This window comes from Melozone crissalis, unplaced genomic scaffold (assembly GCF_028551555.1).
Source record: "Melozone crissalis strain CALT ecotype California unplaced genomic scaffold, PUWL_Pcris_2 ptg000036l_1, whole genome shotgun sequence".
In the NCBI taxonomy this organism is placed as follows: Eukaryota; Metazoa; Chordata; class Aves; order Passeriformes; family Passerellidae; genus Melozone; species Melozone crissalis.
This window is the reverse complement of record NW_026535814.1, coordinates 15,548,420-15,566,707: the sequence shown is the minus strand read 5'-3', so window position 1 is coordinate 15,566,707 and position 18,288 is coordinate 15,548,420. Positions and strand designations below refer to the sequence as shown.

The 18,288-nt window shown below is 44.3% G+C and overlaps 1 protein-coding gene across 14 annotated transcripts in view; it reads left to right on the top strand.

The window, feature by feature from the left end:
• CELF4 (CUGBP Elav-like family member 4) overlaps positions 1 to 18,288 on the top strand; it is a 713,118-nt gene that overhangs the window by 606,389 nt on the left and 88,441 nt on the right. For all 14 annotated transcript variants that reach the window (XR_008483560.1, XM_054283218.1, XM_054283228.1 and 11 more), the window contains exon 6: positions 11,884 to 12,027. Coding sequence is in view for 13 of the 14 variants with exons in the window: in XM_054283218.1 (XP_054139193.1) it covers positions 11,884 to 12,027 (144 nt within the window). In the remaining variant the exon portion in view is untranslated. The remainder of the gene's footprint in view (positions 1 to 11,883; positions 12,028 to 18,288) is intronic.

The window sequence follows — 18,288 nt, the reverse complement described above, 5'->3', positions numbered from 1 at the left end:
CCGCTGACAGCTGCACTGTGAAAATTAACAGGAACAGAGCAGCCTCTGTCACAGCTCTTCCCATGAGGGACTTGCTTCAAATTAGATCATTTCTTTCATAGGAGAAACTTTCCTCATTGCTCCTCCCTCCTTCGCAAATACGCGCTCACATCCAGCTGCACGCTCCCTTCTCCGCTCAGGCTCATGGCAGCCTTTTGTGCTCAGAAGGGTTTGTCACTTCCACAAAGTTGGGGTAGTTAGGCTGCTGTTTAAAAGATGCAGCGCATACCATTTCCAGCAAGACACTTTCTTCGGGAAGTCACCCAAATCCGTGAGCCAGGTGCATGGAGCCACATCTTCGTGTTTGCAGGTCTCTCATTAACTAGAACACTCTTCTCATCCTCCCAGAATCTCTGGTAGACATCCTCTCAGACTACTGCTGTTGGAAATGTGGTTACTGTTTTTCCTAGAGAAAATTGCTGTGTGCTAAACACCATAAAAACCTCTGACAGGACAGCTCCTACACTCAGCAGTTTGCTAACTAAAGGCCAGGGTTAACCTGGCTGGATGAATTACTTCAAAGGGTCAGTCAAAGTATAAAACTTCAAGGTCATCTACACTTTTGTTACAGTTGATGGAGAGGGTCTAGGACCCAAGAGAGACTGGCTTGAGTAACTGAGGGTTTAGGATTGATGCTCAAAATGCCAGCAATTACATCATCTAAATGTCTCCTTAATAGACAAGACACAACGGAGAAGCAAAATTAAAAATAATACAATGTATGGGAATGAGCAAGTCTTTTACATAATGAATCTATCTGTTTAGGCTGTTCTTAACCAAGTGACAGCAGCTCTTGTTCTGGTTCCAGCAGAGAAGTAATAACCAGTGAACACCTGAGAATCTAAATCTTAATATTTATTGATATCTGAGAAACACAGAATTAAGAATATCAAAGTTTAAGTTTTCAGTTCACCCCCTCACTTACTGAAAATGTCTTCATCCCAGTTACATAAACAGAACCACAGACAAACCCATAGTACAAACAGAGCTAAACAGACCACAACTCAGAGTATTAATTAACCAACAAAATTTACTTTCATTGAGATTCCAGCATGGGATCAAGTTCTCAGCTGGTAAAAGCCACATTGTGAGAGTCAGTAGAGACAGAGCCACTGAGCCCCTCAGTCTGTCAGGGTAAATGGAATCACAGTATCACAGAATCATCGAAGTTGGAAGAGATCTCTAAGTCCAACTACCAACCCAGCACCACCGTGTAACTCCTAAACCACATCACCCAGATCCAGATGCCTCTAAAAACACTTCCAGGGATGATGACTCCACCAGGGCAATGCGTTCCAAAGCCTCACAGTGGCTTTGGAATATATTGGAAATATATATTGGAATATATTGGAAATATTTGGAATTCAGTGGAAAATCCTAACTGTAGTTTTTAAACTAATATCTAGCCAGGATGTCTCCTCTCAGTTGAAGACCATTTCCTCTGACCTTCCACTACAGCCACAGTAGGAAGGAACAGTCCCCACCTTGTAACCTCCTTTCAAGTAGTCACAGAGGGCCAGAAGTTCTCCCCTTGAGCCTCCTCCTCTTTTAACTAAAATAGGAAATGGAAAATCCATTAGACGTTCCTTTTACATGACCACAGAAACTCAAAGAGGAGATTCTCAGAGGTAATCCAGGCTGAAAGTTGATGCAGCTCCAGCATCTAAGTGTCCTTCATGACTCATACCTGAGTTTGGCTGAAAGTTAATTGCCCAAGGTGAAAAAGCCCAGCACAGAGTGAGGTACCATCACTGCCAGTCCACCTGTCCAAATTAATGCAGAAGGCTGAGGCCTGGTTTTACACCATTGATATTAGAAAAACTGATGGGTGAAAATTGAGATGTCGACTCTGACCCTGTTTTTCTCTTTCCTGTTGATCTTGAACTCTCTAAAGAACACACATTCCTTGCAATGTCCTTGTGCAACACAGAGGCTGTCTTGTTTAACTCAGGGCAAAGCACAGCGCATCTATTCCTTGTATTAAAAAATTATAATAACTTAGAAAGCCATTTATAAGTCACCAGCAGCAGGCCTGGCCCTCTTTCCAGTAATAAATGATTTTTTGAATATGCTACTTAAACACCATTTATAAAGGTGTGTGTTGTCCTTTAGGATGAAAAAAAGCAGAGGACTTGTAATACCTACATGTGAGTTTGCAGCCATTTCTACCAAAGTCCAGTGACTCTTGATAGCTCACCTTTGCTTCCCGTGGAGCAGTGGGCTCTGGATGGAGGGGGAAAAACTCACAGACCCCATGCCAGCACCTCCATCAAGACTGCTGATTCTACAAGCTTTGGGACAGCAGGTTTCCAGTCTTGCCATAATTTCCCTTAATTCTTCCAACAAAAAGCAAAATTGTAAGACTGTGTTGCCTGCCTCTCCCATAGTTTCGTAAATTAACTAATTAATCATATTTCTGGGTCCCAGAGCAGAGATCCAGGCAGCCTGGCTGCCTGACAGAGGGTGTGAATCATGCTGGCACCAAAAATGGCCTTCTCTTGTCTGGTTACATCTCCAAAACCACACAGTCACCCAGCAGGACACGGGAGTGACAAGTGGGACACGAGAAAGACCACTGGATATCTTCCCTGGGCTTCCCTGCTCCCTCTGACCCACAGCATTCACTGCATCCAAATGGGACACAAGCAATAACTCCTTGTGAGCCACATTACCTCCTTCTGGAAGAAAAAAATACTTGATTGGCACCCACCCATCCCTTCACAAGTCCAAGGGGAGCTGCTCATTAAATCAGCAGTGTGGAGGTTGCCATGGGGAGGCAGGAACAGGATCGTGCCACTCCTGGGAATTGCCCAGATCCTGGTGATAACAGCAGCCCCTGCAATTCTTGCTCCACTCAACTCTTGTCTAATCTGCGTGAGATTAGCGCTTGAGGGGCTAAAATAATTCATAGGCAGGGACCTTCCTGGGATGTCAGAGTCATTGAGAAGCCTCCAGCCTGGGAGACATGAAACAGTCCCTGCCTGCTAAAGGAGTTCCTGCCCTGCTGGAGATAGCTCCACTGGGCATCACCACCTTCCTGTAATAAGGATTCAAGATGTCAGCATTGTCTTTACCTCTTCTGCTTGCTTTGGGGGCATTTCTTTCTTCCTCCTTTTCTCTTCCCGTATCTTTTGATCTAAGCCTCATTTATATCAGTGGGAGCTTCCCACATAAAGTAGGCTCTGGATCAGCATTAAATCACTCTGAATTCTTATTTTTTTTTTCTTAAATTCACCCCTTCCCAGCCTTGCTCTGGTGTGTGCTCAGTACTGATAGCATGCATTCATGTGAGGAAAACAGAAAGGTCTTAGTAAATGGTGGAATGCTATCCCTGTGCAAAACATAGCACTAGTGATGCATTAGCTATTATCCAAATGGGTTTTGCAAAGTTGAAATTTAATTTCTAGAGGACAAAGATGTCCTCAAAGAATCAAAACAAAGAATCAGAACAATGACTTTCAAATAATACTCTCAGCTGAAGCTCACACAAAGTCATGAATGTGAAGCATCCTACCAGACCCCAATGTCTTTGCCTCAGATGTCCACTGGCAAGTGAAATCACATAAAAGAGCATGTTTGACTTCTCATTCCAAATGGAAATGGTCTGGTTGGTGCTCACAGGAATAGTGGTTGTGAAGGTGGCGTGTTTGTCTTAGTGGAGTGGAAAGCAGCAAGGGCAGATCCTTCAACATAAACCAACTTCTTGTTTCACCAAAACCCAGGAGAGCTGCACTGAATTTACACCATTTCATTGCTTCAGTTCACCATCTGTTTCTCTGCATTAAAGCATGAGTGACACCTCCCTGAAAGCAGAATATTTTCTCAATTAACTGTAGAATCATAGAAAATTTTGGGTTAGGAGTAACCTTTAAAGCCCATCTGGTCCAGCCCATGTCTGGACAGTGCTTGGAGATCTCCAGTTTAAACATGCTGCAAAAATTCAAATCTTTTACTATCTCAGTTGAGCAGCATGGTTTACACCACAATAGCCTGGAGTCTTGCAGCGTGACAGGGATCTGGGAAGCACAACCATGTGCAATGCAGTGCCTTGGAAATGTTCTTTTTTGTTATATGAACAGCTGAAATGTATCTGCCCAGCTTGCCGGCCCTTCCTCAACCTCTCATTTTTTCCCCCCAAGTCATCATAGGCTGTTCATGTTCTCATCCTGAGGTGCCAAAGAGGTGTGGAGTTCTTGTGGGCAGAGTCCTGAAGCATCAGGATCTCCATACTTGCTTGAGATTCTACTTTGCTTTGACAACAGTCAATTCACATTATGGAATAATTCCACTTCTCTTACTTTCATCCTTGCTTGTTTAACTGAATGGAAAGATCATTCATAGGTCTCCATACTGCAGCTACTAAATATATTTTTAATATATTTATGTTAAAATATATTAAATAAATTAATATAAATATGTTATATAATATATTAATGTATATTAATATATTGTTAATATATTATATACATTAATAATAATATATTAATATACCGTTAATATATTATATACATTAATAATAATATATTAATATTAATAATATATATTTGGTATATATATTAATATATACCAAATATGATTTTAATCATAATTTATTTTTTAAAATTTAGCTCTTTTTGTGTAAGTATATTTTATGAGGAAGTATATTTTTAGTTAATATGAAACTAAACATACCTAATCTTTCAAACCATGTTGCTCTTATTGGAAAGGGGAAATATACAACATTTTCTTTTGGATTCTTAATTTTATGTTTTTCTTGAAATAGACAAAAAAATTATTTACCGCTTTCACAGTCCTAAATATCAGGAAAGAATCACTAGTCTGTTGGTGTAATGTAACAATACCTCCCACTTCATACTGCATTAAGAGAGGTGAATGATTTTGTGAGGACTTTTATCATTCATAGACTGAGCTGAAAAATGCTTGAAAAAAAAAGCGCTTGAAGAACTCTGCTTTTAAGTTTAGGTTTTTCAGATACCTGGCTTTGAGTCGAGTGGCATGCTAACACCTGGGTTATATATTGAGTTCTTCCTAATTAGAATTGGGTACAGTGACACCAGGACTCAATGATTCTGTTGCCCTGTGGAAAGCAATAACTTCAGCTCTGAGAGACACCTGGTAAGTAGTGTATGGGCAAATAAAACCTAAATCAAGCTTCCACTCCAAATAAATTAACAGCTCCGGAGACCTGTGAAGGGAAGTACCTGCAGCAACACTCTCTGCTTAGACATTGCATGAAGAATCTTCTCTACTGAGGGAGCAGCATTATCAAAGGGTCCATCACTACGGTCCTGGATGAATGCCTCCTTTCCCCTCTCCATCTCTGTCACTCTCAACAGTGTCTAAACCAGCTCTCAGGACTGTAAAGTGGAAATAGCTCCTAGTGACTGCTGTCCCACTCATCTTTCAGATGAGACATGAAATTGAAGCCCTGAGTGCAGAAAAATAACATATTTCACAAGATGGGAGGGATGTTAGTGCTGGTCTTTTGGTCACTTTCCAGCCTGGGTAATTACATTTCTGCCTAGCAGAAATTCCCACTGCTCTGCAGTTTAATTGGACAGTAGTTTCTTTTTCACTTGCCTAAAATCCCAGGTTGGGGTCAAACCCCACTGTCTAATTCACCATCCCTCTTTTCAATAGAGTTGCATAGGCATTTCCAAAAAAATTCCAAATTTGTTTTCAAACTTAGGGGACATCATGCCAAATGGCCTGAGATGACAGAGCCCAAAGCAAATAAATCTTCCTTTGGCTTCTGGGCCTTAACATCAAGGATCCTTGCATGGAAATATTACCCTGATTGTCTTGCTGAAGGTCAGCATCCTCCCAGCTCTGTTTTGTAGTCACAAAGGGAGTGCTAAGGCAAAATTTCCACCACTTTCTGTGGTGACACTTAGGAATACAGTCATAGCCCAAAAGACAAGTGTCCAGCAGCACCTACTCATTTAAGTATCTTTGTCTTCATGGCTTACATTTTGGAAGGTATTTTACAGGATCTGCACATTCAGATCTCTTATACTCAAGAGTTTAGGCACTGGAACTTTAATATAACAAATTTTTAAAAAAATGTTTTTGGCTTAGAACTTTTATTTGGCTCCATTTGAGCTAACAAAGATGTAAAGGTCCACCTACACGAGACACTCTTGTGTTAAAGGGCTTATATGTATGTTTGCCTCCAGCAGGAGATTCACCAAGCTTAAAGTGAAACGCAATGTAATGACTTTGGCAAATTACGCCCAGATTCATCAGTTTTGAAGGAAAAAGGTGTCTAACCATCCGTGGAGATTAGTAACCTAAGGAATCAGAGCAGATTTATAGGGCTGGCAGGAAAAGGAAATTCATGCATATATTCTGCAAGGCCAGACCTTCACAGAACTTTTCCTAAGAATATTGTTCTAGGGAGAAGCAGTTGGACACCTGAGCTGGTAGACAGGGATGGGAAGCAGAAGAGCCCCCCTGTAATCCAAGCAGAAGCAGGAAGAGACCTGCTGAGTCACTTAGGGGCTCACAAGTCTATGAGACCAGATGAGAGCCATCCTAAAGTGATGAGGGAGCTGGTGGAGGAGCTCACCAAGCCCCTCTCCATCATTTACCATCAGTCCTGGCCCACTGGGGAGATCCCAGATGGCTGGAGGTGCCAATGTGACATGCATCCATCAGAAAGGCTGGAAGAAGGGTCTAGAAAAACACAGACCTGTCAGCCTGACCTTGGTCCCCAGCAAGGTTGTGGAACAGATCATCTTGGGTGCCATCACACCTACGAGATAGCCAAGGAGTGAGACCAGCCAGCATGGGTTTAGGAGGGACAGGTCCGGCCTGACCAAGCTGATCTCCTGTGATAATCATATAAAGGCTGTGGATGTGTCTGCCTGAGCTTCAGCAAAGTGACACCACTCCCACAGCATCCTCCAGGAAAAGCTGGCAGCTCACAGCCTGGATGGGTGAATTCTTTGCTGGGCTAGGAACTGGCTGGATGGCCAAGCCCAGAGAGTGGTGGTGACAGTGCTTCACCCAGCTGGTGGCCAGTCACCAGTGGTGTCCTCCAGGGATCAGTGTTGGGCCCAGTCCTGTTTTATTGATGATCTGGATGAGGGAGTTGAGTCCACCACCAGCAAATTTGCAGGGGACATGCAGTTTTGGGGGAGTATGGAAGGGTAGGAGTGCTCTGCAGAGGGACCTCAACAGGCTGGATAGATGGGCTGACTCCAACAATAGATGAGATACTGGGTCCTGCACTTGGGCCACAACACCCCCCTGCAGTGCCACAGGTCAGCACAGAGTGGCTGGACAGTGGCCAGGCAGAAAGGGATGTGGGGGTGCTGGTTGGAGCTGGCTGAACATGAGCCAGCAGTGTGCCCAGGTGGCCAAGGAGGCCAATGGCACCTGGCCTGGATCAGGAATAGCGTGGCCAGCAGGACCAGGGAAACCATTCTTTCCCTGTACTTAGTACTGGGGAGGCTCTGCTTTAAACACTGTGTCTAGTTCTGGGTGCCTGAGTTGAGGAAGGATGTTGAGATGCTGGAGTGTGTGCACAAAGGGGCAACAAAGCTGGTGAAGGGTAGCATAAGTCCATGAAGAATGTCTGAAGAATCTGGGGTTGTTTAGCCTAAAGAAGAGGCTCAGGGGGGATCCTCTACATCTCTCTCCACAACTCTCTGAAATGGGGCTGTAGCCAGGTGAGGGTCTGTTTCTCCTCCCAGGCAATAGGACAAGAGGACAAAGTCTTAAGCTGCTCCAGGTGAGGTTTAGGTTGGACATTAGGAGGAATTTCTACACAGAGAAGGTGATGGGGCATTGGAATGGACTGCCCAGGGAGGTGGTGGAGTCACAGTTCCTGGAGGTGTTTAAGGAAAGACTGCGTGTGGCACTCATGGTCTGGTTGACACAGTGGTGTCTGGTCACAGGTTGGACTCAATTATCTCAAAGGTGTTTTCCATCCTAGTTGATTCTGTGATTCCGTGATTTTTCCCTGCTCCTGGGCAGTAATGGTTGGCATCCTGAAATGCTTTTACTTAATCCGTGTATACACTCCATTTGGAAGACCATATCTAATGGGAAAAAGTTCCAACAACCAGGCAATAGATTTGTTTTCCTTTGCCTTTAAATGAAATATCAATGGATGGATATTTTATTTTTAGCTGAATATGAAATTTCACAAGCGACCTGTCAAGCTCCTGTTTTCAAGAATGACTTTATTTCACACGTCAAGACAGCCTGAGAAATTAGTTTTTCTCACAGAGGGCTCTGATTAGGGATTACAAAGTGAGTGTGGCGCAGAGTGATTTTTCCTCCATCTTTTCCCTCGCCCCACCAACCTAGAGAGTGCCTGACTCTGCTGACTAAGGGGAGCAATTCATTACCATGCGTGGCAGGGGGATGGGAAGAAAGATAGCCATATTAAGTAGACTTGCTGGCCCAAGAGAGAATAGGAGAAGCATAATAATACTTAGCCCTTATCATTCTTTTCATCAGTAGATATCAAAGCACTTGAAAAAGGAGGTTGATTTGAGGGGAAAAGAGATAAATTCCAATTGCAAGCAGCCTATTGCAGAGGCACCAGCAGGAAGGCTCACTTTCATGATAGTATCTTCTGACTGTGGGTCTGCAGGGTAGAGAAATGAACAGGTCCTTTCCTCTGAAAAATGCAGAAGCACATTTCAAATGTTATTGACTTACCCAGTGTAACTCTCATGGGGTTTGGCAAAATATGAGGTCCAGTCCGAGAACTGGAGATTATGTATTACTAGTAAATGACACAGCAGACAGGACCTATTGCCTTTGCCAGCAGACAACAGCTGATTTACACCATGGTTTAACTCCTCACGGAAGCAATAAATATTCCAGATGAAGGGCTGCAGCATTTTTACCCTATGGAAAACGTGGCCCGTTCTGGGGCATTTCTATTGCTGTCCAGTGGATTAGTAGCAGTCAGTGGAGTAGAAAGCAGCCCTGTTCTGCTGTATATGAACAGCAATATTTGGCTCCACTGTTAAAAGTCCCGCACTGGCTGATCTGATACAGTTTACTGCCTGATTTCCTTTGGGCCACATGAAAGAGCTGCACATGAGGAACCGCACACTGAAAGCATCAATCCCAAGGTCAGTCTCCATATTCAAGAGCAGTGCACCGTCTCTACTGGCTACACATCTTTAACCGCTTACATGCGCATCTCATTGCAGAGAACTCTCAGGAAAACCTCTTCTTTTTCTCTTCCTTCTTTGTAGTGTGTGGTCTAGCTTGAATCTATTTGCCAATGGCCTTTCTGCCCCGTGTATATGATAGCAATGTTCAAAGAGGCCTGAAGTCCTGCTGCGACAGGCAGCCCAGAAAAACATCTCTCAGGAGGCAAGATGAGATCCCATTGGGTCAAGCAGCTGCTGTGCAGTCACTATGACTCACATCAGAAGGGAAGAACACTCCAGGGGCGAGCACTTCATGTGGAAGTTACCCATGTTTTCATGATGCCATCTACAATAATAGCTTGGTTTTCAACAGTGTGAGGCATCAGCAAATGCCTGAGGCAGTTCCCTGGCCCTAAGACTTCCAGGGCAAATAGAGATCAAGAGAAAAGGAGAAGGAAGAAGACACCAACTTATTTACACTTGCCTGTCATGCTAACAGGAGCAGGTCACAGCAGAAGAAACCCCTTCTGCAGAAATGAATACACTCTCACTCAGTTTAAAATCTTCCATCCTGCATTGTGCTCATCATGATGCAGACTCTGCTCTGCAAATCACAACAGCAGCTCTGAACAGCCCAATCTGCTGTGGACCACTGCCTCCCTCCAATACAGCTGCAAATAGGTTTAAATCATTAGATGCAAGTTACCAAACAGTCTCTTGGATCAGGGTTAATTAAATGAGTGTTGAAATCTAATTAAGAACTGGTCCAGGTGATAATTAGCAGGAAATGTATGCATTAAAATATTCATTTGTCGATGAGCTGCAATTAAGAGTGTGATTTGGGGAAGGATCAATATCTGCATCATGTGATCTGAAGAAAAATTAAAAGTCACCCAGCCTTCAACAGAAATGCTGGGGAATTTTGGCTACAGGTTTTTTTTCTCTCTCTTCTCCTGCACTCCCCCTTCTGTTTAGGTTTTATAATAACTGCTGAAGACTGCTCTCCATCTTTGAATGGGGCATTCATCTCTGCATCCCTTTGTTTTCCTGAAGCACTTCTTTCAAAACCTTGCTCTTCATCACATTGTGTGAGTGGGTTATAGATTTATTAGAGAGAGACTAACAGGTCAAAAAGAAAGATTCTTTGCCAATGAAAATCACTTTCTCCCAGTACAGATTGCTAATCCAAGGGAGCATCACTCATTGTGTGGTGTTAGATTGTAGGGGTCTTTTTTTAGCAGGTTAATTCCTCAACTCTTTATAACTTTCATAACTGAGAATCTGAAGAGGCTATTGAATATGTATAGCTTAGACTACATATACATATGTCTATAGCTGTGGTTTACTACATTCCTCCCAATTTGTAGCAGAGCAATTCTGCTTTCACTGAGATTATTTTTTCTCTTTGCAGGTACATAGGGGCATGTGTAAGCCAGTTAATAATATTTTTATTGTGCAATTCCAGAAAATTCATCCTCTGCTAGGACAACAAGGGTCCTGCAACAGTTCAGCTCCTCTGGCATGGAGCTGGCCTTCCTCTACTGCCACAGCCAGAACTGAGCTGGTTGTTTCCCCACTGACAGTACTTTGACCAGTGAACACCAGTTTGTCAGGACAGAAGCCATGGGAGCACAATTATTTCAGCTGCTCACTGTCAGCGTCCTGCCCATCTCCCCAGGCTGGGGGGCAGCCCAGCTCCCAGGGCAATGCCCACTGCTGTCGGGGCTGCAGCCAGATTGTCCCTCCCCTGCACCTCCTCCTTCCCTTCCTTACCCTGTGGGGAAGCAACCAACCCATGAAGTTAGGGCTTCCTTGGAGAAAGACCAAAAAATGCCCTCCTAGGTAGATCTATTTCTTCTCATCTCTGCCCCCTATGAGAAATTTAAGGATTGCAGCTATTGGCCCTTCATCTGGTTTTGGGACGGAGAGGGATTTCTTTCATTCCCAAAAGCACTGCATTTTTCACAGATTTCTGCAGGCAGTTCTGATGATCATCCGTAGTTCTGTGCTGGTGTTGACTACAGACGTAATCCTAATTTTGTAGATCTTTCCTGGAAATGTGTGGGCTCCTTCATGGTAGCCTCTATTTCCTACTGTTTGTGGAAAGGGACCTCAGGTCCCTCCAGTATTATTTTTGCTCCCTTAATCTGGCAGTGCTGAAGAGATGCTGTTTCATGGTGACACATACACCCTGCCCAGCATACTGACTCCTGTCTCCAAGGCTGGGTAGGAATTTCTCACTGGGCTTGGGGGTTACAGGACACAGCATTGAAAGCGTGATCCACTTCAGGGGTCTGGAATGCAGAGACCCCACCCATTCCACCAAAACAAATCAGTCTACAAATCCTACCACATTCATGTAGCAAAGCCTCCTACATTTCCCTGCACTGTGTCCAGATCTTTGTCCTCTGATTCAACATTCTGGGCCTGAAGGTTGAAAGAATAAGGCAACAACTTTTGCAGAGAAAATGTAAATGACATCCTAGAAGCTTTGGAATTTTGGAAACTAGGAGCCAGGCTGCTGGCATTCACCCTCCAGTGTCCTTTGCCTCCTGATGCTCGCACTCTCTTGCAAAAGCCAAAATTCACAGCCTGATAGGTTGCATGGAAAACATCAGCACCTGAATCCCATTCTACTAAATCTGTGTTAGGTGTATGGACTGATGAGCTGGTGTGCATCAGGCTCTGATTCCCTGTGTGTCTCCTTTTGTTTCCTGTGCTGCAGGGAGCCTCTTCGAGCCTGGTGGTGAAGTTTGCGGACACGGACAAGGAGCGTACGATGAGGCGCATGCAGCAAATGGCAGGACAAATGGGCATGTTCAACCCCATGGCCATCCAGTTTGGAGCTTATGGAGCCTATGCACAGGCAGTAAGTATAGACAGCAACTCTCTGAGTGTTCATGGGAGGGGGGGACTATGACCTGGAAATGCACAAAAACTCATGGGAGTGGACAAAAAACCTGAGCAGAAGAGGAAGCAGTGGCTTATCTGTTGAACTGGTTACATGATGGGAGTAAAAATTAGCCATGCCTTCCAGGGTAGGCTCTGGGAATCTCCCAGGTGTCTTCTAGGTGCCATAGACAGCTCTAGCAGTAACTTTCATGCATAGGTCATGTGTGGACCTATGCAGAACTTTTACTAGGGGGGCTAAGCCATTGTTGTGGAATGAAAACACACTACATTTTGAGGATTTGGATAAAATAACCCTGGTCACTTTATCCCAGTCATCCCAGTTATCCCAGCTTTCTGCCTCACATCACCAGTACCCTGCTGTGCCTTGCATCACTATGGGTACCTTTGGAGTGACCCACAGGACAAAACAGCAGCTGTTGAGAGAAATGCTTTTAGATTCACGAAGCATGGTAGATGATAATGAAATGTACACACAGACACATGCCCACACAAAATCCTGCTGCCCCAAACAGTATGATTGAAACCGACTGGGGAGAAATCCTCTTGTGCTAACTTCAGGTTTCCTGTGGGCATACCAAACCTGAGAAGATATGACTGTACAGGTGCTGGGGTCTTTATGATATTATTAAACGGATGCCTCTGAAATGACTTGTTTTCATTAGGATAAAATTAACAAGGATCTGCAAGACAAGACCAGGATCAGGTAACTTGGGCTCTCTGTCAGATATTTTGGAGGAAGGTGGAGGTGATGCCTGCAGCAGGCAGACACAATACTTCCCAGTGACTTTGGCTGCTTTCTCTCAAGCAGGTTTTCAGGCAGTGACAGTGTACGTAGGTGCTCCTTCTATTTGATGACAAAATGTGGCCCCCCTGCACAATTTGTGCCCAGGAGGGAAGTGCTGTTGAGCACTTTGTACAGAGTAGCACCTGACTGAATGGGAGATCCAAACCTTGCTTAGGTATGTAGGACCAGCTCTCTGGTCCTCTGGAATAGCCCTCTGGTGTGCCAACACTCCTTCCAGAGCAATGACCACAAGGTTTTCCTTTCTTCCCTGACTGTTTCTTTCTCATGTGTTGGCGCCAAGTATTTCCCATTATATCACAATGTTTCCTTTTTAATTTGAAGCTCTTGACATTTCCTCTCTGAAAGAGACCTGTGCCTCACTGAACATTTGGTACAGCCCAGCCCACCCCTTGTGTGAGCCATGCAGAGTTGTGAGGATGTGCTGCAGAGCTCCACTGAAGTTCTTCCTCTCCTTCCAGCTGCACCTCTTGGTGCACTTCTGGAGTTCTTATTCTCTCTTTTCTGGAAAAATTCTATTTTTACTTCTATTTGGTTATCTTCATTTTTGTTCCTAGTCAAAGTCAGTCTCTGTCTTTTCCTTGTCTTCTGCTCCCCTCCTCACATTGTAGAAGAGCTACTTCCTCTGTGTTTAACACTCCCCCTGGCCAGAGAATGCTGCAGGAAGAGGAAAAGAGACAGTAAATCCCAAATGAGCCTAGGTCAATGGCCAGCAGACTCTCAGAGGGATGTAGCACCTTTGCCCCCATGAACCAGAGGAATTAACAGGAGGCAATCCACAGACAGCTTGGGACAAACATTTGCTGAGGCTGTCAAGCAGGAGAAGTGGCTTCAGTGTCTCTGCAGACATTGGTCAGGCAGCTGGAGAGATGGCCAAGACACCACTGTCCTGGTGTCCTGGTCCAAAAACTATTCTTGCATTATTCTTAATCTAGAGTAACTCTTCTAATTTCCAGACAAGGTTTATGCTGATACGAGAGGATGTTGTCTGCACCTTTACACCACAAGTTTCCTTTGTTTGTTACCAGATGAGACAGGTGCATTATGAGGGGAGGTGAGGAATCAGGGCAGAAGGAAGAGGAAAAACAATTTCTTGTCTCCTCCCATCCACTTGAAACAAATGGATATTTTTCATGTTGATTTCTGTGAAAACAGAATTGGACCCATACTCTTTTATTTTATATTTTTCTGATAGAAATGCTAATAAGGGGGAAAAAAAATAAGTTTTAGATCTTGACCCATTGGATATGACAGGCTGGTGACACCAATTACCCCAGGGACTTGGGAGCTGTCTAAATGATGGGATCACATTTCTGTGTGGTGCCTGTGGACCCAGAGCGTGCTCAGAGGCTGTCTCTCAATCAGCCTCCCTATCTGCTCCATCTCACAGGCTCACATGAAAGGGAGGGAAGGCAGAGCCGGGGCTCTGTGACGTTGCCTTGGTCCCGATTAATCCAGCCCGGGCTGCTGGCTCTCAGATATCAGGGTGATTGGCACCTCGCAAATGCCAGCAGGAGATGGAGGGATCGATAGCATGGAGAGAGAGGGAGACAGCAGCCTGAAGTCAAAGAGCTAAGGCAAGGCAAGAGGAGGGAAGCTGAAATATCAGGATTGTCATGACTGGTGATGCCACTGCCACCAGCAACTCTCGTGACATTGGTTGAATTGTTTGACCCCCTGATCTTGTTTCTTCATGTGCAAATAAGCCTGATGATCAGGTTTATTTATTTTCTCTTCTCCCTCAGGGACACGCCTCTCTCTTGTGCTGTCTCTCCATGAGCTTTCTCAGGGTGGTGTGACAGTAACAAGAGTAAGAATTGCCTCAATGCTTCATAGTGAGGCCACCACAAGCACGAGACATCAGGCTCTCTGATTCCTAGCCTGTCCTCCCAGCTATCCCCCAGCAGACCAAACCTGACTGATGTCTCTATATAAAAATTCCCAAGCAATCCCATGACAGTGGTTTTTCAATAGTTTCTAATGGTCTGTCCCCATGGAGGAGGTTGCTCAGGACCCCATTCCTGCAGTTTCTTGCTGAATTTTCGCCAAAGCATCTTGCACATCACTGTGACAGGATTTGTTCCCAAAAATCCTCGATGCACCAAGGTGGTCTGTGCAACAGGAGCCCCCATGGCATAGCTGTTTGATAGATTTGTGGGCAGCCATGGGTTTGCCAACCCAGCAGCACCACTGAGGAGAGGCAGCAAGGGTCTCAGACCATTAAAGTTTGACAGATAAACTTAAGTGTTGCTATCAGGACAGATTTGGCCCCCAGGTTACCTCCCTTACAGCCCAGCAAATAGCCATGCCACAGCTCTCAGGCTGCTGCACGCTGCCAACCCCCTCAGCCCCAATTTAAACAACTTTAACCTTGATAACAGCCGTGGTCTCAGCCAAGCAACCAGTCCTGGGCTTCAGCAGCCATCTGGCCTCAGACACAGAGGCAAAAAAATGAGGAAGCAAAGGGAGTTCTCCACTGTGTGTGGTTTTCTATCCCCTCCTCGTGTGCCACCTTCAAGCAGCCCAGACAAAGCTTGGCACCAACTCTGTCTGCTGTTTCAGGGGCACAGAAAGACACATCAGACCCACCTCACCTCTTTTGTATGCAGCTCAAGGCAAGTCAGATTTCATAGCTTCCTAAAGCTCCCAGAGCCCCTACTCTAATTTATTTCAGGGTGGGTTTTTTGATTGTTTTAGGTTTTTTCTCTTCAGCAATATCTTCCCATACTCATTTGACTTCCCCTTTTATGGAGCAATTATTTATTTTATTTCACAAGGGTACAGGGCACCAGCCCTTTTCATTGTCGGGTTGCTGTGGATCTACATCAGCTGGGTACTGACAGCTGCTCCTGCAGTCTGAGGCCAGGCTGAGGTATGGATCTGGGCTCAGCCTGGAGACGAGGAGAGTGATGCTGCCTGGCACCACCTTTGATTTGCTGCCAGCCTAGGAAGAACCTGCAGGCACACTCCCCACTTCACAGGGCACAGCTCACCCACTCAGGGCGGCCAAGCCCAAAATCACAAGGAGTGACAATCAAAACTGCCTGTGGATGGTGGTGGTACAGCCCTGGCACAAATAATCTACAGTTTCTGCAGGTCTTTCTTTGAATGAAAGGGGCAAGGAGTGTTTAGTGCCTGTCTCATGTCAGTGATGCCTCACCATGCAGAAAGGAAATGTGCACAGATCAAAAAAGGATGAGGGATACGGGAAAATGCAGAAGAGCAAAGCAAGAACAAAGGAAAGAGCCTAGGAAAGTGACAGATTCAGTATAAATTATTTAATTTTTAAATTATTTAAGATAAGATCAAAGTCATAAATCAAGTTTGCATAAAAAATGGGTTGGGACTGTTAGCCACAGTCTTCTGGCCAAACTCCAGCCATGGGACTGATTGCATCCTGCAGCAGGGGATAGGCAGACAGTCAGTGTGTAAAAACAGACAGGCTGGGACAGAGACAGCACAGGCAATGCTGACATTTGTTCTCTGGCCTGGAACAAGTCCTTTCTCAGTAAATCCCAGCTCTCCTCACTCTGAAAAGGTACAAATGGCTGCTGCTCCTGAACTGCAGACAATAACTGCAGCAAAAATTTGGAATATCCAGCGCAGCAGAGCCCTCAGACATCACCTTAAGTGGTCTCCTTGGGAAGTTAGGGCAGCAGTTACCACCATGCTGACCACAAAACCCTGGGTGCCCCGCTCTGCCTCCCTGTCCAGCTCCCATGGAGGTGAAAGGATATTTCTGCTAAATGATCTGAGGTAGTGCTGACAGGAAGAATTGCTTTTTCCAATATTTCTTCAATTTGGACTGTGAAATTATTTTGGAGAGATAGTTAAAAAAAAAAATGAGCTAGCCCTATGAAATCAGGGAAAAATTACTGACTGTAGGCTGCCTTCTGGATATAATAGTTGATACATTTAAATTGCCAAAATGAGACAGTATATTTGGTAAATAGTACCTGTTATGCAAATTATTTGCACTTAACCGTTCCAGAAGAGGAAGCTATTTTGAAGCCATAATACTTTTTAGCAGGGATAATACCATATTTCTGACCAGCAGCTCCCAGGTAATATTGGACACTGGAAATAATGAACACTAAGATTTGGGCTCTACATACAAATTTTTTAGGTCTTTTGGGGGGTTTTCCAAAGTTCCCAGGAAGTTAGGAACCCAAGCTATTGTGTGTCAGACTTTGGAAAGACACTAAGACATGAATCGGGGTGTTGCATATTTGTTTAGGTTTTTTTAATATCCTAATTATATTTAAATTTTGTTTTCAAAGCAGAAATTTCTATTTCCAAGAAAACATAACAAGTATGAAGAACAATTCTGATTTTTCTACAAATTATCTTCTGTCTGTTTCAAGGCTTGTAAAGTATTTTTCGATTTACCTCCCAATAGCCAGTTAGGCATAGCAGACATGAATTTGTCAATTACACCATTTTACCAAATATGAGTTGTATTATTGCTTGATTGATTACTTTACTAACCTCCTTCTGTCACAGGGATACCATGAGGATTCATTAGCTAAGTCTGTATAGATCATTAGAGGAGGGAAGTATGGAATGATGTTACTACTACTACTACCACTACTACTTTATTATTACTATTATTATTAATTTTATTATTATTATTTTCTTATTATTGATGAATGAAGACTATGGAAAGTCAAACAAAGCATTGTGTGGTTCTGACAGAAAGATATAAAATAGTACTGGAAAAAAGGAGAAGGTCATCACATTGTTCAGAGTAAGACTGGAGTGCAATGATCACACTATTTCAGAAAGAGCTCATCAGAAATAATCCCCCTTTCTCCTCTTCCCCTTCTTCAGTTTCACACACATTTCTTTTGGGGGATGGGGAAGGCAGGCTGTGCATTGCTTTTCCTATTTCTAGCAGGATTTTTTGCTCTGAGAAAGTTCCTTCATCCTCCACACAACTGTTCCTCCTGTAAGAAAAAGACATTATCTCCTGCCCCTGAGTACCATTGCAACTTTCAGTAGGAAAAAGATGAGTGAGACAAACCCTTACATGTGTCTGTATTGATCAGACAACTCTGCCACCCCTTCCCATGCTTTAGATGGCTTTTCCAGGGCCTCCCCACCTGTTCCCAGCACTGGGATGGTGGCTGCAGGCTCCTGTCTCTTGGGGTGCTGGTTCCAAGGGCAGGAACAGGTCTGGTAGCACCTCCTGGTCTCCTCAGAAGATAAATATTTGAGCAACAGAAAAGACAGCAGGAAAAAAGGAACGAATCCCTAAAATGGATGGGGAAAATCTCTAACTGCTGAGGCAAAGGTCATGCAAAGGAAGTAAGAGAAGCAGAAGGAAGTACGTCCTTTCAGCTAAGGGAGGGAAAAGCTCCTCTCTGTCCCCTTGGATCAGCCTGAGATAATAAGGCTGCTGCCTTCCTGATTAGT